Source organism: Aplysia californica, unplaced genomic scaffold (assembly GCF_000002075.1).
Source record: "Aplysia californica isolate F4 #8 unplaced genomic scaffold, AplCal3.0 scaffold00414, whole genome shotgun sequence".
NCBI classification, from domain to species: domain Eukaryota; kingdom Metazoa; phylum Mollusca; class Gastropoda; order Aplysiida; family Aplysiidae; genus Aplysia; species Aplysia californica.
This window is the reverse complement of record NW_004797684.1, coordinates 317863-341905: the sequence shown is the minus strand read 5'-3', so window position 1 is coordinate 341905 and position 24043 is coordinate 317863. Positions and strand designations below refer to the sequence as shown.

The 24043-nt window shown below is 40.0% G+C and overlaps 1 protein-coding gene across 1 annotated transcript in view; it reads right to left on the bottom strand.

Annotated features, from left to right (window-relative positions):
• Positions 1-260: 260 nt before the first annotated feature.
• LOC101856116 (ubiquitin carboxyl-terminal hydrolase 34) overlaps positions 261-24043 on the bottom strand; it is a gene marked incomplete in the record, with an annotated part of 111448 nt that continues 87665 nt past the window's right edge. Inside the window, 20 exon segments of the mRNA XM_013085855.1 lie at positions 261-4479; positions 5843-6176; positions 7693-7830; positions 8675-8818; positions 9962-10044; positions 10958-11081; positions 11442-11563; positions 12067-12171; positions 12665-12775; positions 13289-13412; positions 14103-14181; positions 14975-15132; positions 15822-15999; positions 17409-17515; positions 17926-18009; positions 18940-19049; positions 20050-20098; positions 20934-20966; positions 22427-22521; positions 22991-23138. Coding sequence (XP_012941309.1) covers positions 3614-4479; positions 5843-6176; positions 7693-7830; positions 8675-8818; positions 9962-10044; positions 10958-11081; positions 11442-11563; positions 12067-12171; positions 12665-12775; positions 13289-13412; positions 14103-14181; positions 14975-15132; positions 15822-15999; positions 17409-17515; positions 17926-18009; positions 18940-19049; positions 20050-20098; positions 20934-20966; positions 22427-22521; positions 22991-23138 — 3192 coding nt within the window.

Below are 24043 nucleotides of genomic sequence, written 5' to 3'. Positions count from 1 at the left end.
GGGGGTGTCTCAATTAAGGTTTAAAGCAAGTGTTTACGAGTTTAGTTTAAAGTTTCCATACACACTATTAGGTTATTTATTAAGTGGCAGGACCTTTGAATGATAAGACATATAGGACCGAAACGAGATCTGACTGTACTTCAAAGATAATTCACCAACACTCGCAGTACAGGGAATGACGGTTTCCTTTTCTTGAACAAACAGTAACAGTAGACATGTACTATCAAATAGAAAACGAAAGAAGAAAAGATAAGAACAAATTCAAAATAGAAACAGTTGCTTTATTTGTTGGGTCTAGGGTCAGAGATTCTGAAATAGAAACCCATGTCAGCTCAGATGCGCTCAGCATAGAGAGCAGACAAAAAAACCCCCAAAACAACATGCCACTCGCAAATTTTTTTTTTTCACAACAAATTACTGATAAAGCCGACTTGTCTGTCAAGTGTGTAGCACATTATGCCCTGTTGATGTGCAGCCAACGCCACACAGAAAGTGGCTGATAAAACCCAGCAGCACATTGGTCAATGATTGGTATCGCAAGCACAATCACTCTCCCTTACATTCGCCCAAACCGACACACAACCACACTGCTTGTACTCTTACTTTCAAGGGATGTTACATTTGCCACTGCATCTTAATACAAAAGTTCACAACAAAAGCTTTTTTTTTTTACTATGCAAAGTAAATCCAGTCTGCAAAAAAGTACAAAAAGGTGTGCAGAGCTAATCACATCGCACAAGGCTGGAAAAAAGCCTGGCACAGACAAGTGTTACCTTTAGCCCTTTCCTGTTCAACCCAGCCACCAAAAAAGTGTTTAAAATAAAATGCAGTGTTTTAGTTCTACCAAGCCTAGTCCGGCTGGAAAAAAATGGTGTGCCCGTGTTCTATCTGGGCAGGCTTATACATCATTTTTCTCACAGGGTTTTCCTCAAAGGTAAGTTTGGTGATGATAAAAATAAATCTCTGGTATTTGACTTTAGTCTTCTTTTCATTGCAAGCAAGGACATTATGTCAGAACCGGCATTGGCATTCCATGCTTTTAGTTTTACTTTCATTAAGCCCAAAAAACTGAACACTGGAAGGCTGCTGCGTACATATACATAGAAATATAGAAAGTTACAAATGGTTGGCAGTAACTGGTGAAGAACGTGAACAGGAAACGGTTAAAATAAAATAAAAATACTTTCCCAACCACTCACACGTATATAAAAAGGACCCCACCCCTCCCCAAGAAAAGAACACAATAAAATCAAATTATATATATGGGGGCACAACCTCCTGTATTTGGTTCTGAAATATTCTTACCACAAAAAATTTCTGTTACCGTCTGTCAACAGAATTTTACTGAGTGTAACATATTATATGACCATACAAAATGATGCAGACTGTGTCCCGCAATAAAAGTGAGCATGTGGGATAGCTTATGCACTCAGCAAATGAGGGTTTTAACTGATGATGAAGAAGATGACGGTGAGCAAGGAATACGTTTCAGAACAATGTGCAATGAGAAGTTCATTCACCCTTAATTGTTCACACTGAAATGTTCACCATACTTTACTTCAGATCTGTCATCTTTAACCAAACTTTCAACATTCACTTTCTCATTAAATATTTTTTCTGTCAAATTACAACAAATTATCAAACCAATTTATACATCAAATTTGAGCACATTAAAAAAATGAGCACACACCTCTACACCAAACTCTTTTTTTCTTACATAAAATTTAAAAAATCTCTGACTTACAACTTGATTCAAATCTGCCCATATTTCTTGGACAAAATTCTTCCAGTCAGATTTATAAAATGAATACTGTCATACTCACCCCCCCTTTCTGTTACCAATATCCTTTCTCACTATAGTTCAGAGATTTACAACCAGTCTCCACATAGGGACCTTCTACGTATAGACAGTTCATGAATATTCATCAACAACGCATGTACAAGGGAAAATAATATATAACATCAAACACTGGACCGTCCCCGTATTCTACTTAAGAATTGTTGGCACTAATGGGGGCATCAGTGTGTAGTCACAATGCAGATTCCTCTTACAAAAAAACAAAAACAAAAAAAAAGCAACGAATGTCTCGTTCTTCCGACAAACCCTCCCTCACTCTGTACACCATTTTAATAAGGCTCACCAATGTTCTTCGACTTCATGATATTTTTGCATTACATACATTGGTGTGCTCCCCACCTCAATCACTCTTTACTTCTCCCTCACTCACACAATGCACAAGCTCTCTTTATACACATGTCTGCTACAGCTCACAATATGCGAGTGTACAAATTTCACACACTGCACAAAAATATATATACACAAACATACACAACACACAATTTAGATGTTCTTAGAATTCACAATGCTTGTCTCATGCATGACTGCAGATAAGGCTGCACAAAGTTGGCACTGCATTCACACTTCTCTCTCTCTCTCTCTCTTCTCCTCTCTCTCTCTCCTGTACTCCACCAACACATATTTCTTGTCTTAGCATTCATTCAAAGCAATTCCAAAAACCGGACTTGCTTATCACACCCTGTTCAATGGTGTCATAAACAATTTTTTAAATGTCATACAAATGGCAATTATTGATTTTACTTGGGTTACATTTTTTTCAAGAAGCTTACCTTATCAATGGAGCATATTTTGGGGAAAATGGAAGACTTTCCCTTTGTTGTGCGCTCCGTTAGCTCAGCTGGTATCAGTCTGGACTATAGAGTGGATGACTCTGGTTCAAATCCCAGATGGGGCATTCTTGAACTTGGGTCGTTTTGTGAAGTTTTCATCTCATTAGGCTTTGTTCAGTCGGAGATGAACGTTAATTACCAAGCACTAAATGATGGTTATATTGTTGATGGGATTCTCTTTACAATTTCAAACTATTTTTCTTTCCCTCTGTTTGCTTCTATCTTAATACTAAATGGCTGTTATACGATTGATGATGTTTTCTTTACATATTTAGCTGGCAATTTCCCAAACAAAGTATATGCAAGCCTACAAACTGTTAGCTGATAATATGGCTTTAAATTTTTTTACTGGCACAAGTATTATCTTTCTAATCTCTAACAAACTATTTTGCAATTTCTACGTCTTTGTTTCCTTTTGAAGGGGTGGGAGGGTCAGGTTTTTGGAATTGCTCATGACCCAGACTCTCATTAGGCAGGCTCAAAATTCTACATAGTGCACGTACATCCACTGTGCTGGAGGAGTTAACACTGGGTTTTGTGGGGTGTACATTTTCAGGCCTTCTATTTCACTCACATGCACATATACCCTCTCCGGAGACTTGTTTTGCAATTGTAAGACAGACTTAGACCACGAATATACAAATCACTCACAACAAAAAGAAATGTTTTTCTTCTTTGAGATAATACATATCTTCCCATACTTTCACTGTAACTGTAACTTCTCTCACATTAACGCTCTTACACTTTGCATGTTTTTCTCTACACACAATCTTGGAACCAGACTTGCAGTGTGAGAACCTACCAATTTTTACAGTTTACACGACATGTGTGTATGGACATAATATCTCTTTTTTTCTGTTTGACAAATCAACACATTGCACATATATGTACAACACAAAGACACACATAGAGGAATTCACCGCCTCTACCCTGTATCAGGGTGCAAATGAGACAAAAGGGCTAGCACCGCTTCAGCACTCTTCACAACTTTCTCACATAGATCTGGGCCCTGGGACCGAACACTGGGCCCCCCACACACAGGTTCTCCTGAGGAGGCCATCCCACGCTGTGCGCCGTTAGCACCGGAAAACCCAGCCCCTCCCAGAGACATGCTTGTCGGTCTCGACACCATCACATTAGGGATGTGACCGGAATCCAGGGCAGTCCTGTCGCCCCCCAGCCTCTTGCTCTCGCTCAAAACAAAAGCCGCAGCGGCCGAGGCAGGGCCCTTACTAGTGCTGGGCCCCGGCTCAGAGATGCTGTGCACATTGGTCGACGTCGACGGAAGGCACTCCATACTGTCCCTTCTTTCAGCCTGTCCGTCGTCTGCCTTGCCGGATGACCTATCTGAAGGAGAGGGAGCCAATGATGATGACAACGATGCCTCCACTTCTTGATGTTCATCGGCAGAGGCGGGTGGGACAGATGTTGCCTCTTTCTGAGGGGATACTGCCTCTGTGACATTTTCCGTCTGAGACGTGCTGGCATCCTCTGATTTGTCCTTTAGAGCACCACCACAATCACTCGACTGAGCCTCTTGATCAGAAGCCGCCGCTTTCTCGACTTCACATTTGATTTTGGAGTTGGGTTGTTCAACAAGCGGATCCTCATCCACCTGTAAAGCAGCTGGCTTATTTTCATCCTCAGGAACAAAGGGATCCTCCAGTGAGCTGTTGGCCTCTGCTACAGGAGTCATAATGTCCACATTTCGATCGGCAGGCTCTGAAGTCGGGGACTCGCAATCTTCCGTCTCCTCATTTCGGGAGCGGGCACGTTTGCAGGGTGTGGCACCTGGAGAGTAGTATAATGCAGATAAAGTCAGATCTTTAGAACAGAATTGAGCAGTATAACGAAGGGAAAGCCAGATCATCAGAATAGAATTGAGCAGTTTAACAGAGAAAGTAAGATATTCTGATTTGAAATATATACTTTTTAACACATTACACCCTAACTCGCCCGGGATCGCCCGTGAATTCCCTTACGCGCTCCACTCTGACTCGCCCGGAACCGCCCGCGCCGACCCAGCGTCTTTAGAAACGAAAGTCTCGCCTTGACGAGACTCTGGGGCCGGGATTTTGATTTGCATAGTATAGCAAAAAGTTTCTTCTTTCGTTTGATACCGAAACGAAATTTTTCAGGCCAGTAGTGTTAGTATTAGAGCTGATCGAAGTGCGATCGCGTTACCGACACTTCGAAAGTGCCTCGACTTGTTGAAAAGCGACACAATTGAGTTCGAAAACAGAAATAACGATGGATTTGAGCAAAAACGAGCATGTGACAAATCAGATGGCTCAGATTTTGATGAAAACGTTGTAGGAAGAGTTTGGGGCGATTCCGATTGATCAGACAGAGAAATTATAGAATTTAGATCTAGGGCCCGACCGCGAGGCTGAGAGTGAGAGTGACGGGTCAGACACCCCGATTGAACTAAAGTTAGAACATTTCCAACAGTTTGCGCATACATAAAGTTATATTTTTCTGAAACTACATTCAGTTTTCTTTTTAACTTTTATTTTTTCCGGATTTTTGGAATTTGTTTAGTATTTTTAAAATGTGTTTTTTAAACGCTTGTATTCACGGGAGGTGGGTTCTTTCCCCTTGCTTAGGATCTAACAATGGACTTCCCGTCCAGGCCCTTAGGGTGTAATGTGTTAAAAACTGAGAAGTATAACATAAGAAAAGTCAGTTATTCGGATAAAACTGAGGAGAACAACATAGGGAAAACCAGAAGTTCTAATTCAAAACTGAGCAGTATCGTACAGGGAATGTCAGATCTTCAGGACAAAATTGAGCAGTATCACACAGGGGAAGTCCGACTTTCAGGGCAAAACTAATCTGCAAAACACTCAGAAAGTCAGATACTCTGAATTAAAAAAACTGAGCAGTATAAGATAACAAAAGTCAGTTATTCAGATAAAACTGAGCTGTGAAAGACAGAGAAAATCAGATCTTTAAAATAAAACCAATTTACAGTGTACAAGAAAAAAGGGACAAATATAAAAAAAAAAATTTTTTTAATGCAATATTTTAAAATGCTGTCTAGACTACGGCACAAGCCTATACAGCTCAGTTACTTGTCGTCAAAAATTGATTTTATTTATTTTTTTAAAAAGCATGTAAAGAAATAGCCATGAAGTCAGGAGCCTGCACTCACCTAGACTCTCTCCTCCCTCCACATTGGACGACTTTCTTCTACGACGGACCACAGGCTCCTCATCCTCCCCATCATCCACTCTTTTATCCTCCTCCATCTCTTTATCCACCATATCCTGTCTTTGCCTCTCCTCTTCCTCTTTCCTCCTCCTCTCCTCGCGCTCCCGGCGGGCAGCCTCAGCGTCTGCCCTGGCCTGAGCAGCGGCCATCATGTCTGCTCGGTGCTGCTGAATCAGCCGGCCACTGCGCAGGATCGAGCGCAGGGCTTTGGGCAGCAGCGGGCTGGGCTGCTGGCGGGGCCGCACCGAGAGGATCAGCTGAAGGGCCCGTAGTTCCTTAGAGACACGAGACGAAGACCAAATATTACAGCAGATATACGAAGAATGGTGTGGTGTAAAGATTAAGCAACTTATTCAGTGATAAGACATTGGATTGGCATTGGGCAAAACTGGAAGAGCTGTATTTGCACGCATGACTGCTCCCAACTCAAAAGACGTACTAAATTCCCTCAGTAGAAGAGAACAAGTCACTATTTTTCGCCTGCGAACACAGCTAATCCCACTGAATTCCAACCTAAATAGGATCCGCAAGGATACCCCACCTAACTGCCCGTTGCGTGACTGCCAGGATGAAACAGTATAACACAATCTCTTTACCTGCTCTGAACTTAGTGACCCGCGTAGCACCTACCTACCTGCCTTCCCAGATATCAGAAATACTTTATACAGCGACAAAACACAGCTGATAAAAAACTTTTTGCCATATAGACAGGCCGAAGCAGCAACAATCATGCAAATGAATCAAACAAATTGTAACTGACTTCGTTTATTTTAGTAGAGGTTTTACGGCCCTCGCAACTGCATAAGGTCACATGAGCGCCAAAGGGAGGATGTCAACAGAAAAGTCCTTAAAGGGAATCAGGCTTACTCTGCTCACCTCTCTAGCTTCAACAGCACAAAGTCTGCTTCGACTATCAAGGCACCCCGGAAATAGCGGGTCACAGAGTGTGATAAACATACAAAAGAAGTAGAGGAAAATGACGATGGTAGCGATTAGGAAAGAAAAAGCAGCCGTCCCCTGTTGCAGTTCAGGTACAGTTATGAGCATGACATTTTACAATTTAACTGTGCACAAGAACATGTTAATGTACCCCCTTTGGGAAAGGCCTAAAGACACTTCAGTTAGCAGCACCGCCCCCGGGGGTATAACTGACTTCTAGGTGTTCATTCAATGGTTAGCGTTGAACTGCATCTAAAGGAAATGGCATCTTTAATACACAATCATCATTTAAAGCTACGAAAAAAACGACATAGCCGCATTTCTACCATGTCTCAACATCACCTGTAGTATCAAATATGAAAAGTCTCCAAGGAAAAAAAATTGTAACATAAACTACTGCCATTAGACTATGTACTTAAGACTTTAACAGGAAGGCCCACAGATCCTTGTAAACACAACACAAAGAAAAATTATGACAATAACTAAAAATTTCATTGATTAAAAAGAAAATCCAGAGACAAAAAAGTTGTCATATAAAACATAGTTGGCCATCTCTCTCTCGATCAAGTAAAAAAAAATATTCTCAAACAAAATTTCTGTGGGTTGAGCAAAACAGACAAAAGAATGGCCCCAGCAAGTTTCATATAACAAGAATCTTAGGTTCAACATCAAAATTAATCTTCCCAAATAACTTAAAACTATTCAGCTGAGAACCATCATACAACAAAATGTGCCTTTAACTCATTAAAAAATTTCCAAGCAATCTCTTCCTGAGCTTGCCTTGATGTTTGCCACAACACCTCTCTCTTGACAATAACAACACCAACAACAACAAAAAAAGAATCCACTCACCCCCAAAAGCCTGTTGAGGACGGGCATCACGTCTCTGTCAGCCATGTTGGTCCTGAGGGCGTCAGCCTCGGCCTGTATGGAGGCCACTAGGTTCATGACCAGACTCTGACCGCCGTCAGTGATCACATGCTCATGGACCTACACAGAGAATGCAGGATGATGATGATGATTATCTTTTTCCTACGAAGAGCCCTATGGGTGAAACGTCTTATTCATCTTCCATAAATTTGTTGAAACTTTATCTAACATTAGACATAGAAATAAGAATGTTTTCTTCCTTTATACTACTAATTTCACTTTCAAAGGTACATCCTTGTCTTCGTCTGTTTTTAAAATCTACCGAACAAGGAAGATGACGATAACTCACGTAACGAAACATGAAATAGTGAGCACTTTGCTGCTACAGCGGGGTCTTTTTTCCTTATTTATTATGTTCCTGATGAAGCCAGAGTTGATGAAACATCAAACTTTTAACTGAATATACCCAACTGCATTCAAATCTCCAGTATTTTTTTTTTTTTTCTGCTGTAAAGCAATGATGATGATGATGTCATATCGTGAGCAGTGAAAAACGGCAGCTGAGTTGAACATAATGAGTCCACAAATGAATGGAATTGTTAAGGATAGGACATATTGATGGGTGGCAGAATGTAAAATCGACAGACTGATAGTGTAGGAATAATGTAAAATTTCAGAAGAAAAAAGCATTTCAAACAAATGAAATCTAGTCAAGCACAAAACATTTATTATAAAAGTAACCAACATAGGTTTCATGTTACAAAATTATGAAATAAAAAAGGAATAAAAAGCTTGTAACCCAAAATTATGATCACATAAAGAGTTTGAGTAAAGAGAAGCACATCGACACAATAATGATCATTTTGTTTTGGGAAAAAGTAAGACAGATAGACAGAAACAACAGAGAGAGAGTAAAGAAGTAAGACCTACCAGTGGTTCCCTCCAGAAAACTTTGAGGACTTACCCTTGGGAAAAAGTTGCGAAAGAACTGGTAGATGATGTCATTGTTGAGCGAGCGCCGTTCGTCGATGAGAACTGTGTCAATGTAGTCGATGAAGGAGTTACACTTGCACAGGGTGTTGACCAGGTTGTGGTCCGGATCTGCAGTCTGCAATAGTGAGAATAATAATTATAATAACAGATAGAATTTGTATAACGCAAATCCCCGCTCGACAGCAAGCTCTTTGCGCTTCACAATCTATACTATTACCCCAGCAGACCTGAGAGCATTCTGAAAGAAACTCAACTTCCTGGGAAGCATACAGTGCAAGCAGCCATTTATAGGTGCTAAAGCACTAACATACTCACAAGATCTTTCGCTGTCTATGGCCGGGTACCCATTTCCACCTGGGTGAAGCGAGGAAAATTCGTGTAAAGTGTCTTTCCCTAGGACACAACATCGGGCCCGCGGCTCGAACCCCCGACCCCGCAACCTCACGATTACATGTCCGGTAGCCTAACCACTAAGCCACTGACGTCACAGAATATGTGGGACTCTAGATGTACCCTATTTAATCATATATATTTGCTTCTAAGTAATTCTTCTTCTCTATCTCTCTCTCTTCTGTGTGTGGGTGTGTGTGTATCCTGTGCCACATACACGAACATCAAAGCTGAGTATAGATTTAGTACGAGTTTTAAAAGCACTTGCAACATAAATGGGTCAAATGAGAGCCAATGCCAACCAATAATGAGAGTGGTTACTAGAAAGTAACATGCAAAGAAATAAAAAGGAACAGAGAAAAGGATGACAGGTCTTTGATAGGAAAGAAAGAGCAAACCACACAAGAGTACCCACCACCCATAGCTGAGGATGAGAATGTGCTACACATATGTGGAGGTGTTTCCTCTCAGTGGTTTTCTTTCTCTCTTCTTCTAGACTTCAACCCCTCAACCAAATAATCAATTTATGTTTCATGACGTTAAACCTATCATTTGTACAGGTGATTGTCTTGGACGTGTAGCCATAAGCGCAGGTTCGCATGTATCTTGAGTTTCACCCTCAAGCTGACAAAAATAGGGAACTGAAGTTGTTACATTGGAATACACAGTGTAAAAAATCAAGGGGAAGACCACATGGAATCTGGAGAAGAGTCACAGAAATTGATGTACAGAAAAGCGGGAAGACATGGAATAACATCAAGAGGCTGGCCCATTATAGGGAAAGGTGGAAAGTGTTTGTTTGTGGTCTATACCCTGTGATCCAGGGTGAGAAAGGCAATGATGATGATGATGATGATGAAGTTGTTACCTGTGAGGTGTCCATGATTTCGTTCCACAGCTTGGCAAAGTATGGCAGATGGAGGGGTACTCCTTCATAGGCTACCATGGCATCTACAGGAAGAAAGCACATCAAGATACATCAAGGCTAGGAAATATCCAGGGGACATTTGGGCGGTGATATTTAATTATTTCACAATTAGAATTAAATACTAAATAATAAGGAATGACATTCAATTATTTCAAAATTAGAAATAGAGAGGGAGATTGCTGGGGAAAAAAGAAAGAGATGGAAAGAGAATAAGAGAGAGAAAGAGAATGAGAGAGAAAATGAGAGAAGAAAGAAAGATGAGAGAGAATGAGAGATAACACGAACACAAAAAACTCATGGATAGCTCGTACAATTTGCCATGGCCTGACCGATATTTAAAAAATATATTGTTATATTGGTTCAATCAACTTATGATGTGTCAAACACATTTGTCAATCCCTGATGTATTTTAGTTATCCGAGCCCAATTGTATGTATCAATAGAAAGAGAAATGAAGAGATGGCTTCTTCCACTGATAAGACCAGTGTTAAACAAGCCATGACGTGAACGAGTCAAAAGTACTCAGGCCAAACAAGCCTTCCGTTTAAACACATTGATTGTGACTGCCACACCTTATAAAGCCTGATTTCCTGTCAAATAGTCTATGTATAGATATGATCTCTTGGCAGACAATAGGCTTACAAAAGATGTCACGCCCTTTATGCAAAAGTAAGCAATAACTGAAATATCAATTTAATGAAACTCAGCTTTTCACCAACGCTAGCGATACATCCATAAAGCACTGGGTGGGAGATTATAGAGGCCTAGGAGCTTCATCTACATGGCAGTTGAGAAGTTAAAGTATGGACAAAGAGACAGTTCACATGAAGTTAAGTTTCTGGCAGGAGGGGAGAAAAACCTGTAAAGTTCGAAAAGAACTTTATCTCAAAGGCAGATTTTATTTTGCACATGGCCTTTGGTGTTAGCATGACTCACAGAGGTTGATGAGGTCGCTGTTGAGCATCTTAAGGTTGATGGCCATGCGGCTCATGCGGTCAATGAGGCGATGGTATGGCTCGTAGTAGTTGACCAAAGCCTTGTCATACTCCTCATCCGTGCCCTGGAACATGTTACAAGATAAGTTTATGCTTAATAAATATTTTATACAAGAATAAAGTTGAAAACATTGCACATTGTCAGTAACAATAACAGTCTGGAGGGAGGGAGGGAGGGAGGGAGGGAGAGAGAGAGAGAGAGAGAGAGAGAGAGAGAGAGAGAGAGAGAGAGAGAGAGAGAGAGAGAGAGAGAGAGAGAGAGAGAGGGGGGGAGGAGGGAGGGAGGGAGAAGGGGAGAGAGAAAGAGAGAGAGAGAGACACTTTGACACTTTGGAATACATGCCGAAGTTTGTCCTTGTAAAGAGAGCAAATATACGACAAATCACTCAAAAAAGGCAGCCCACAAATAAACGTCCTAGCCATACCTTGGTCACTTCCAGCTGACCTGCATGAAGATACATTTGGAACTGTGGCCGTGAAGGTCGCACGTTGGCTTTGATGGCAGAGCCCTGGTAGGAACGGGTCGGGTAGAAAGGACCCACACTCACTGAGGATATAGGAAGGAAAATGTTTCATGCCATCAATCTATAGAAAAAGCGACCTCAGATTTTTATAGTAACAAAACACAATTCGAGTATGAGTAAAGAGATGCATATCTACACAATAACGGTCATATAGTACAGGGAAAAAGCAAGACAGATAGACAGAGACAACAGAATGAAAAAAAAAACCAAGACCCAACAGTGGTGCCTTCCAACCACCTCTACATATTAAATCCCCCTTTCTTGTGTAATAAATTCATTTGAACTTCTCATAGTATCTATCATAATAGTAGGAAGAATTTACCACACATATAGGGCTTTGAATAAATGAAGTAAAAAAAATTCAAGGAGTGAACTGAGAAAACATAAAAAGCCAAGGATATGCCACAGACACCACAAAAGGTACCTCAATGGGATTAGTCAAAGTTCCAAAATGGGGTAAGTAAAAGTGAAATTCGTTTATCTATTTTTTTCTCAGACAGAACTGTGTACGAGAAAGGAGTCTCACTCGGAGGGTTGGAGTTCTGGAAGGCGGAGTGGGCGTGCAGCAAAGTGCTGGTCAGGAACTGGGTGATGTCTTTCTGGATCACCAGCACCATCTTGTGCAGGACATCTGAAAACAGAAAAATTAACATCTCCTGTAAATTTCTAATTTACATAGAGAGAGAGAGAAAGAGAGAGAGAGAGAGAGAGAGAGAGAGAGAGAGAGAGAGAGAGAGAGAGAGAGAGAGAGAGAGAGAGAGAGAGAGAGAGAGAGAGAGAGAGGGAGGGAGGGAGGGAGGGAGGGAGGGAGGGAGAGAAACAGACACAGAGAGAGAGACAGAGACAGAAACAGAGACAGAGAGAGATAAACAGAGAGAGACAGAGTGACAAAGAGAGAGAGAGGAGACAGAGAGAAAAGATCTGCACGTGATTTCATCTTTTGTAATAGGAAACAAGAAAAGCGGAATGCATCGAATCCATACTGGCTTCCTAGAAGGCTGTGGTCACCCAATGAGGACGGATATTTGGACATAATAAAGTGAAATGCACCCCTTGAGTAACAAAACCAGGTTAAAAAAGACCATGAACGATCGATCAATCGTAACCTCACAGCCCTTACATACCTAAAGCACTGGCTCTCAGGTTCACAGGCACAAAAGAGTTGAGCAAAGTCAGAAGTTTCTTCGCTAGTTCATTGCGCTCCTTCCACTGATTGATGACACTTCGCAGCTCTGCTGTGGACGGCAGGAAGAGAATAACAATTGCATATCTTTTAAAAAAATATCTAGCACTGTTCTCATTTTGGTGAACCCAGAGGATCATCTAGTTCAACTACAATTTAGGAAAAAGCCATGAAGGTAAAATTTAAAAAAAAAAGAAGAAAAAAGTAACATGATTTGTTCAAATAAATATGCCTCTTTTAACTCACTCAGCCTTGTTCCCGAAAAATCTCGGTTATACCAGCATGACTATCAAGGACATTATTTCATCTCTGTCCAGGAAAAATAAATTCATCAGAGAGACCAACAATATTGCCAAAATAACTAACATTTCTTCCAGTCTAAAAAGATTAGAAATAAAACAATAGGCATACTTGTACAAAAAAGTATTAAAATTAAAAATGCAAAATTCTAAGTCTCTATAAAACATTTTTTCATAAAGCATGTTTGAGCAATTTATTTATAATTGCATTTACCGACGGCTTGCTCCAAATGGTTCTCTACACCCTTAAAAACACTATTACTCACCTTTCCTCTCCGCGTGGTTTGCTGCCATGAGCAGCGCATGTATGAGTTGAAGCACATCGATGAGGTCTCCAGTCATGTGACACGCCGTCGCCTCATGGAACATGGTGTAGATGATGAAAAATGACTGCCACCAGGGGATGAGGGATATGAGGAGGAGAGACAAAATTCAAAATGTTATACCATTAACTTTCTTTGAGATTTGTGTAAAGAGACCATTACAACTGTTCCAAGCTGGGTAAAAGCAAGACAAAGGAACAACAGAGGGAAAGAAAAAGAGGTAAAACCTACAGGTGGTGACCTCTTTCCACCAGATACTACAACAACAACCAACAACAGGTTTGTTTGCGTAAATAGAAGCAAATCAACAGAACAGAAGTTATCATTATTGAGGGAAGAGTTTGTTTTAGTAGGGGTTTTACGGCGCTCGCAACTGCATAAGGTCATATGAGCGCCAGAAGATTAGAGGTGTTACAAGAGAGTAACAAACATAAAAAAGAAGGAGGGGAGATAAGGACGATAGATGTTTGATAGGAAAGAAGGAGCAAACCACACCAGAGCACCCGCCAACCACCCACAAACAATAGTTAATATCTAGTGAAGAGATAGAGTAAAGACAGACAAACAGATGGAAGCAACAATGGGAAAGAAAACAGGTATCCACAACAACAACAGCAACAAGAAAGGCAGTGGCTCTGGTGAAGAACATGCTCTTCAGGACTCCAAACAATGCGGAAGGATATGCTATCACACACACACAACAGCAACAGCAAGGACAAAACTAAAAACAACTGAGTCCGTTGAAGCAAAGACTCACCTGACTCAACACAGACAGTCCGTTTTGGTAGAGCAGACTCAGGTGATCCTCTGGAGTCTCCACCAGAACTTTGTAAATGCTGAAACAAAATACACAATATTGTAAATATTTGACATTGATACAGTTCTACACTCATTTAAACACAGGTTGATTATCTACTAAGGAAACACCTCACTTTAAGTACAACTTCCATTAGACTGAGCTGGTGTTAAAGAGCCTTAAAATCTGTCAGTAAAAAAAAAATCCTTTGGGAATCTCTTCAAGACTAATACAGGACACTTATCAGCAAATAATCCCCAACACTTTGTAGATGCCGAAAGAAAACACACAAAGGTGCAATATATGATTGGTCTTGATTATACAAAGAAGCATCTAAGTCATAGCATATGTCATCTGCCAAAGGCCAGAGAAAGTATCAAAGAACCTTGAAAACTCCCCAACCCGTCTCTGAAATATAATATTGAAGATCATTTGGTCGGTTTTAAGCACAAGGGGGCTATCCCGATAAATGCTGTTTTGAGAAATTCGAAGTTTAAGTTTTTGGATCCTTATTCAGTCTCTTTAAAAGACGAGGAGAGCTTTCTCTATAACCAAACAAATACATACCAATGAAACCAAACTTCTCCTATAGGTAGGGCAGTGCCCACTTTTGGTGTAGGTCAAGATTTCTGGAAACCCCCGAAATCTGGGTTAGCCCGCTTGTCCTTAAAAGCGATAATTTTCATAGCCCCTACTCCCATGTACACACAACTCTAGACGCTTTACATAAAACCAAGAGAAAAAAGCAATAGCTGTGAAGAAATAAAATATTTGTTTGTGTGAATGAAGAAATCACACACATACACACGCATACGACATAACTGACTACTCACGAGCACAGAGTCTGCCACATGACCCTTGGGTCTAGCCCCGTGGTGCACACCGTCAGAATTGTCTTGCGGAAGTTCTCAACTGCTGCGGCCTCCTCGGCACAGTGCTCTGGCTTGCGATCCGCCATCATCTTCATCATGCACATCAACTCCTCTGTCGCCTGGGGGAACAGAGGAAATATTATAAGTATTAGTCTTGTAATAATAAGAATAATGATTACAATACTTACATTTATATAGTGCATATTCCCCTGCTCAACAGCAAGCTCTATGTGCTTTACAACAATTATTACCCCCATCAGACCCTAGAACACTCGCAAACATTCTCCTCTTTTACAACTCCCTTGACATAATTAAAATCATTTACGAGGTGGACTGCTTTAAGCAGAAGGGCATGAGCTCAGCAACTACTGGAAAAATAACAACAGTAAAAAATATTTACAGACACCAGTCATTTTTTCTTCTTTGTAAAGAAAAGCACATGGACACAACAAAGGTCATTTGAGCTGGAAAAAAGCATGAAAGATGGACAGACACAACAAAAGGATAGTAAAATAGTAGGCACAACCAGCAGCACCCTCCAACAACCTGCAATGAAGCCTCAGTTTTGTCGTACACATGCCCAATCTAATATGACATTGAAAATCAAAACATAGCAAAAAACAACAACAAACAAACAAAATGAAATCAACAATAAAAACTTTTTGAAGACTGAATCTTTTTTTTTAACCAACAAATAGAGCAAGCATTTCATGGTAACAGACTAGAAAATTTATCACTCATTATGGTCGGCCAGAAAATTTAACATGCAGGGAAAAGAGTAAGAAAACTCCTTCGCAAGAGTCCTTACCTCCAAATACTGATGCGGGTACGGTAAGACGTTCTTGAAAGCCCATTGTAGGTTCTGGTGACCAGCCAGCTGGCGCATGAAGGCCGTGGAATATTCACAGGCCATCCGGAGCAGGCCGTAGTACGCGGGCAGGAGGCCCCGGTTGAAGTGGATATTTTGCTCATCCTCATGATCCGCTCTAAAGACACAGCAGATAAATCATCATTGTCAGCGAATAATATCGGTACTAGCAGCAAAAAATATCAATACAAGCAAATGAAGTCTATGATAGCATAAAAGGAATAAAGGTGAGATATCCTGTGGAGGGGACATAAGGCCTACCCAAGGAGTTGAATCCTACTGTTAAAAAGAATTATTTTTTTTCACTTTTCAAACACATTTACGTTAGCTAAGACTGCATTATACTAATTACATTTTTTCCTATTATATAGGGAACGGGCAGGGTGAGGGAGAGAATTACAACAAACAAACAAATTCACAAACTGCTTTTTTCAATTAGAGAGTCAAGAGAAAGGGGGAAAAATAAAGGAGCACAGAAGAGAACAGGATGTTTTTATTTTTTATTTAGTAGAGGGTTTTACGGAGCTCGCAACTGCATAAGGTCATATGAGCGCCAAGGGGTGGGTGTCAACAGAGAATCAGACTTAGACTACTCACCTCTCTAGCTTCAACAGCATAAGGTCTGCTTTGACTATCAAGGCACCCCAAAATAGCAGGTCACAAGGGAGTGACAAACATACAAAAGAAGTAGAGGAAAATGACAATAGTAAGGATCAGGAAAGAAAAAGCAGCAGTTCTCTGTTGTAGATCAGGCACAGTTATGAGCGTGACATGAGTCAGCCCATTTACAATTCTACTATGCTTGAACGAGATATGTCCCCCCTCTGGGAATGGCCTAAAGACACTTCAGTCAGTAGCACTGACCCGGTACTAGCAGCAAAAAATATCAATACAAGCAAATAAAGTCTATGATAGCATAAAAGGAATAAAGGTGAGATATCCTGTGGAGGGGACATAAGGTCTACCCAAGGAGTTGAATCCTACTGTTAAAAAGAAATTTTTTTTTTCATTTTTCAAACACATTTACTTTAGCTAAGACTACATTATACTAATTACATTTTTTCCTATTATACAGGGAACGGGCAGGGTGAGGGAGAGAATTACAACAACAAAAAATTCACAAACTGCTTTTTTCAACCAGCAAGAGTCAAAAGACTCCGTAAAGGAGCACAGAAGAGAACAGGATAGTAGACCTGAAACATAATTTATTTTAGCTACTAATGCATTCAATTTTTTCCTTCCAGTTAATTAGGGAAGTGGGCAGGATGGAGGAGAGACTTACAAGAAACAAATTCACAAACTGCTTTTTCTAACTAAAAGAGCCAAAAGAGGGGAGGGGGGAGAAAGGAGAGATAAAGGAGCATGGAAGAGAACATGATGGCGAACCTTAAACATAAAAAGAGGGGAACGAAATAGTGGGACAGAGAGATTCTTAAAAATGAAAAAGTTGAAAAGAAGAGAAACAGGTTGAAGAAAACGAAAGTTACAATGACAGAACCACTTTACACAATGACTCAGATCACTCACAAGATGTAATTGAAGGCGATGTTCTTGCAGACATGCTGGTTGGACACCATTTGCTGGAGGTTCTCCGGGCAGTCTTGGCACACGTTGAACCAGAACAGAAGCAGAGCCTGGAACATCACATATTAAATAAGACACGAAATAAGACACGAAATAGACGAGAAGAAGTCATAAAAATAAGACACCAAATCAATGTGAAATAGACATGAAATTAACTGGAAATTGATGTTAAATAGACACATGATACACGTGAAACAGCCATGATAAAGAGAACACCACAGTTAAACTCAACTTCCGAGTCTTCTAAGCTCTTATTACAGAAAGAGGAAAGTCCATTGTTTTCTTACAGAAAGTTGTTCTTGCAATACATTGTACAAACAATTATATTCTTAACTGAGAGTCGGACTGATAATTATTTACTGTAAAGCATCTACAAAACTCCCTTCCCACCTTTCCAGAGTGCGTAGTAATTATACTTTGGCATACAGCAAGCAGCCAGCGTAAACAGTTCAGGACTCACCTGCTTGTTATGGTTGAGTGGAATCTGTGGCTCCAACATGAAGGGGTGAAACAGCTGCCATAGGTCCAGGAAGAAAGGTGTGAACTGCAAACACATTACACAAAACACTCAGAAATAATAAAGATAATTATAACAGATAGCATTTGCAAGGTGCATATTCCCCCCTCTACAGCAAGCTCCATGTGCTTTACAATTGAATTATGATAAAGATATATATATATTCTAAATACATGTATGTATCACACATTCAAATTTGTTTATTAGAGCAAAAAGACACAAATCAATCTGATTGCAGTCATTTAGTGTTGGAGGAAACAGACAGACAGACAGACAGACAGACAGACAGACAGACAGACAGACAGACAGACAGACAGACAAATGATGGCGAGAAAAAAAAAAGGATTTACCAGTGGCATTCTCCAATCACCTGCTATCAACAGAGTTCAATTTAAGAAGCTATGAACAAACAACTGAAGATTGCAGCCAAGAAAAAGGGGAAGTAAAGATCAGTTTCAAGGTGAAAGACGAAAGACAAATGGCAATGGCTGAGGCGATAAAAGATGTGGCAATCGAGAGCACAATCATTTCCTTGTTTTCTCCGAAATTCACATCACAAGTTCTGCATTAGGCATTTCCTTGGACACATTTACCTTATGCATCACATCGCTTCATTACAGGACATTAAATGTTGGACCAGTACAGCAAAAGTCAAATTTTCCCCTGTTTCGGAGCAGCATCTACTACTTCAACTATTCACTTCTGAGACATAAGTATCATCAAGAACACCAAGGTGGAAACAGTTACACCAAGATAGTATTGACCCAAGGAAGTGGCCATCTTCTAAACAAAGAGGAGGAGCAAAGGTTGTCGAAAAACATACCATGTAAGGTAAAAGAAACAGAATGTCCATATCATCTTCCCTGGCAATATACATACTATTGCTCAAAAATATCGTAGGATAAATTTTATAAAAAGGGACGACGTATCTTGCGTACAATCTGTGCTAGAACTTACCATGAGCTTCTCTCTGCGCGAGTACAGGCAGTAGGTGAGTACAGAGAACAAAGACATGAGCTTGGCGTGGGATGGACCCACCATGTTTGACTGATTGCCATCATATGGTGCTGAGGAAACAACGAAAAAGAGTGAGACGACGCAAAGTCATTTCTATTACCTTAAACAAAAAACACTTATGAGAAAGTTGCTAAAAAGAATATTTGGAAGGTGCCCCAAGTAGGTCCTACTTCTTTTCTTTCCCCCTGTTATTTCTGTTTGATTGTCTTACTTTTTCCCTGCACAAATTATGTTGTTTAGTTGATGTGCTTCTCTTTACTGAAACTCAAAAAAGGTTGCCAAAGGCAGATCGTTATGCAAGCAGAAAAGGTCATCTCAATCTGTCAGTGTAAGACTATTACATTACACTCTGGAGAGCATCTAAGGAAATTTGAAACTTAAAACAGTCATTAACAAAAACATTGTGATTACAACTGAACTTTGCAGTCAATAAAAATCATGAAAGTTAGTGCAAGAACAGTAAACACCTTGTGACGTTCTATGACAAAAACAATATAAAGCCAACGTACTCACACACTATAATAATAATAACAACCAAAAAAAAGCATTTGAATAGCGCAAATTCCTATTCAACATCAAGCTCTATGAACTTAGCAATTCATGTTATTACCCTAGCAGCCCTGATAGCATTCTGAAACAATCTCAACTTCCTGAAAAGTGTACAGTGCCAGCTGCTATTTTACAGGAGCTGAAATATTAACATACTGACAAGATTTTTCCCTGGGTACCCATTCACATCTGGGTGAAGTGAAGAAAATCTACCTCAAGTGCCTTTCACAAAGACACAACATTGGGCCAAGCTGAGCCTCCAAGCCCCGAATCCACAAACTCACAATTACTAGTCTGGTAGCCCAACCGCCACACTACTAGCCCAACCACCACATTTAATTGAGAAATATTTCCCTATTCCTTCTGGCTTTGCCTTTGAAGTGATGTTTAATGGAAAAAAAACCCACTAAACGAGTTGAACATAAACCTATTTTTTTACCCCCTACATCAGGCTGAGAAGCTTGGAACATTTAGACTGGACTAGAATTCCACACGACTCACCTATGTACACATGTGCCCTCTTCAGCAGCAGTAGCAGGTGCTGATAAATCTGTGAAAGTCAAACAAACAGAAGCTATGAATCCCTGTGTGATTATTTACTACAGACTTGTGTCTGCAACTGATAAACACATACATTTCCAACAATCTGGGGAACAATCCCCAGCAACTGCATCCGTTGACCAGTGGTAGACTGACACAATAAAAAGAATTCAGTGAAGAAAACAAGAAGTTAAAAAAAAAAAGAAAGTGCAAAAATAACGACTCCTTTACACTAAAACAACCAGTAACCATCCACTGACAAAACACCACATTTTTCTCAGACAGCTTCCAAACTCCCAGCCTTGACAAGAAAACTATATTTATGCAAGATAATGAGGAGACAGTTTCAGAGAGAGTCTGAGAGACCCTACGGTTACCATTCCAAAGCATGAAGTTTTCTGTCCTCATCATTCCACAAACACGCTAGTAATTCTTTTTATGCTTCGATAAAAATAAATGAAAAAGAACTAAAACCATGACTTGAGCACTTGCTATTTTTAAATGAAAGACTAGGAGGGAAATACCGAAACAGAACGAAACTAAAATGTGAGGTGCCCATGGACATCTTTATTTGAATAACGGCTGTCTGGAAACCTCTAGAAATTGCTTTACGCTATTATGGAATGATGTAAACATGTTGCTAAACAGAAGCACTTCATATCTGAACATATAAGGACGATAGATGTTTGATAGGAAAAAAGGATCATCAACATCTATCCTATGAAGTTTGTCTCTATTTCAATTGATGCGGGGGCCTTCGAAAGGTTTTGCAAGTCAATAAGGACAGAGTGTTGAGGCTAGAGCTATGTAAAATGGTGACAAGAGGAATACATTTTTCTACTCACCCTATGCATGACAGCCAGATCCTCTTTGCTCCACTGCAGGGACAAAAGAAACAAATAATTACACAAGATAAGAGGCAGCTGGTCAATAAAATAGAAAAGAATTCCACTTCTATTGATCAACATGGGGAAAGTTGATTTATAGTGGCAAATATAACTACAGGTGTGCACAAACACAGTAACTAATCAATGTAACATAATTAAGGCCACAGTCATCTCATAAACAGTGCAACAGCACAATATTAGTTTTTGAAAGCATCTGCGCTTGTGCATGTGTGCATGTGGTGGGTTGGGGTGTGAACGTGAGTACTTGTATGTTCATGGTTTTTTGGTATCAATTTACACACTATGACGAAGTCCAAATTGCTTAGAGATGCAAGAGAACTAGAACATATTTTGCCAATGATGACACCGGTCTTACAAACGACGTGGTATAACTGACTCCAACAAAGTCCAGCGCGGAAGCAAATATAGAATCAATTTCTACAGTGTAACTGTCTGGTGCTTGGCTTTGCAAACAAAAAGATAGCTTCAATGCACATGATTTGAAGACATTATTTCATTAACCCTAGAAGCGCTCAGCATTTCACCGGAAGCAACCCGCCAAAAATGCCCCGCCGCCACCTCCGACCAGTGGTAAACATGGGGGTTTGGCGGGGGAATATCAGCTGAGATATCAGAGATGTGTACTTGCTACTGAAAAATGACTATTTACGGCTCAACAGATGAAAAAAGGCATATAAAACCATATATTTTCTTGAAGCTGATAGAATGAGCCATTCAGAAATGATGAGCCATCAAATAAATACAAACAAAGTACAAAACACGATAAACTCAACAATTAGTATATTAGCATGGCGGAACAAGTGATAACACATAGCATGCAGTCACTCAGCAGGACCAAGTCACTTTATCGATCGATATCTTGGCCAAGAGACGCTCTAGGAGGTCAAGATAACTTGCTAAGTCATTGGTCACTATTTATAACTTTGACCTGTAATTTATTACGTTATTTTTCATATAAGGCATACTAAAATTTTCCATTGAAAAAGGTCAACGTCTATGCCCTTATACAGGGCCTGCGCGCTTCCCGGTCAAAGTAGGTCGGCCCTATATATAGGGCCTGCGCGCTTCTCGGGTAGCTCGGCTCACGCCCTTTATATGGGGCCTGCGCGCTTCCAGGGTTAATATCAGTCTTCCTGCTGGGGTGCATCCCACACAGACAGGCATGTCAAAGTTGCCTACCTCCTAACAGACTCAAATTGTGTTGACCAAGGAGTGAAATGTTAACATCATCTACAATATGTGACCATAGACAATAGAGACAGCTATGACACAGATTTAGAAAAAGCAAATGAAACAAAAACACCAGACAAAAAAAATTTGGGTATGCATTTATTGTATGTACGTGTGTAAATACAAGTACACATATGCTTGAATCAGCAGAAAGACAGACAGATACAGGAATAATTGACAGTGTCTTTGCAATAACTTACCACAATAGAGCTGGGGCAGGGAGCGAAGAGACGAGGGCGATAGTTGGAGCGGAACATTTCGTTTGGCACAAGAGAAACCAACAGCTGGGCACTTGCTGAGGACATAACAAAGTAAGGGAGGAGTAAGATTTATTAATCTATAAAAGAAAAAAGGCAAAGATTTAAAAAAACTTAAATTCTATTTGTAAAGATTAAATTTTTCTTAAAAGTACCCCCTTCACCATCCTAAAATAACAGGCTGAAGTTAACTCTTATTATGCTCTTACTAATTTTCCCTGACAATCTCCCCCTTCTGAATTCAAAATCTGTATGTACAAATACATACATAAACACAACAAAATGTATACATAAACACATAAAAACCACAAACATAAAATAAAACCCACATATTTACAACAAACATATGTAAATACACAAAAATACGGAAAAAAAAAAAAAAGTTACAGGAACATGAACATCTCTCTCTCTCTCTCTCACACACACACACACCAACGCACACATGCAAACACACGTGCACACACGGAAGCACATGCACACAAAGAGGAAAAAAAGAACCACACCCACCCATGCGGACCAAATTGCTGTTATAGGCCACCATGTAGAGCTCCAGCCATCCTTCCATACAGTCCAGGGTCCACAGACGGGCCAGGCGGTTATGAGAGACCTTGTTGGTCAGCCATTCCAAGCACTGACGCGGGGACACTTTTGTCAGCTGCAACAGACACAGGTAAGTACTGAGTTAAAGTTTGACTGGAGAATTTCACAGTGAGAGGTACAACCCTAAAGATTTTTATAGAAAATTACATAAAGTATATGAGAGGGTAGCTATACAGTTTGGACACACAGGAAATGTCATTAACTTCCAACAAACAGACAGATGTACAGAGTCATTGTATTGATTTCACATCAATCATGCAAAGTGCATTGACTTTTGAATGTGGGTGGTTGGCGGGTGCTCTAGTGTGGTTTGCTTCTTTTTTCCTATCAAAGATCTATCGTCCTTATCTCCCCTTCTTCTTTTTTATGTTTGTTACTCTCTTGTAACACCTCTAATCTTCTGGCGCTCATATGACCTTATGCAGTTGCGAGTGCCGTAAAACCTCTACTAAAAAAACTGACTTTTGAATAATAAAAGATGGAAATCTTATTGAAGATGCTATTTGTTAATATTCCAACTGTTGTTGAAAATTTAAAGTCTGATTCTTTAAAAATGCATTTTGCCAGTGTCTCCAGACTGGAAGGACACTAGTTAGGTGAATTACATTAATGATTCTCAAGAATTTAAAAGAACTGGTTGTACACATACAAGACATTTTACAATGAAGAAGATGAACAATACAAGAGAATTAAGTAAGTGGATCGGTAGGACAAAATCAAAAGTGAATTAGATGAATGATGATTGAGATGATTTGAACAAGCTATCGTGTGTGAAAGAATATGAGGTGAATTTGTTATATTGTCGCTGTCGAAAACAATCCACTTGAGTCCAAATTTTGAGATTTTTAGAATTTTACACCCTCCAAGAGCTCTATCGAAGATCAAACTTTCAATATCAACAAAATGCAGTTAACTGCTATGGTCAAGGCTTACAATTTTTTTTGCTTTTCATGATTCCTG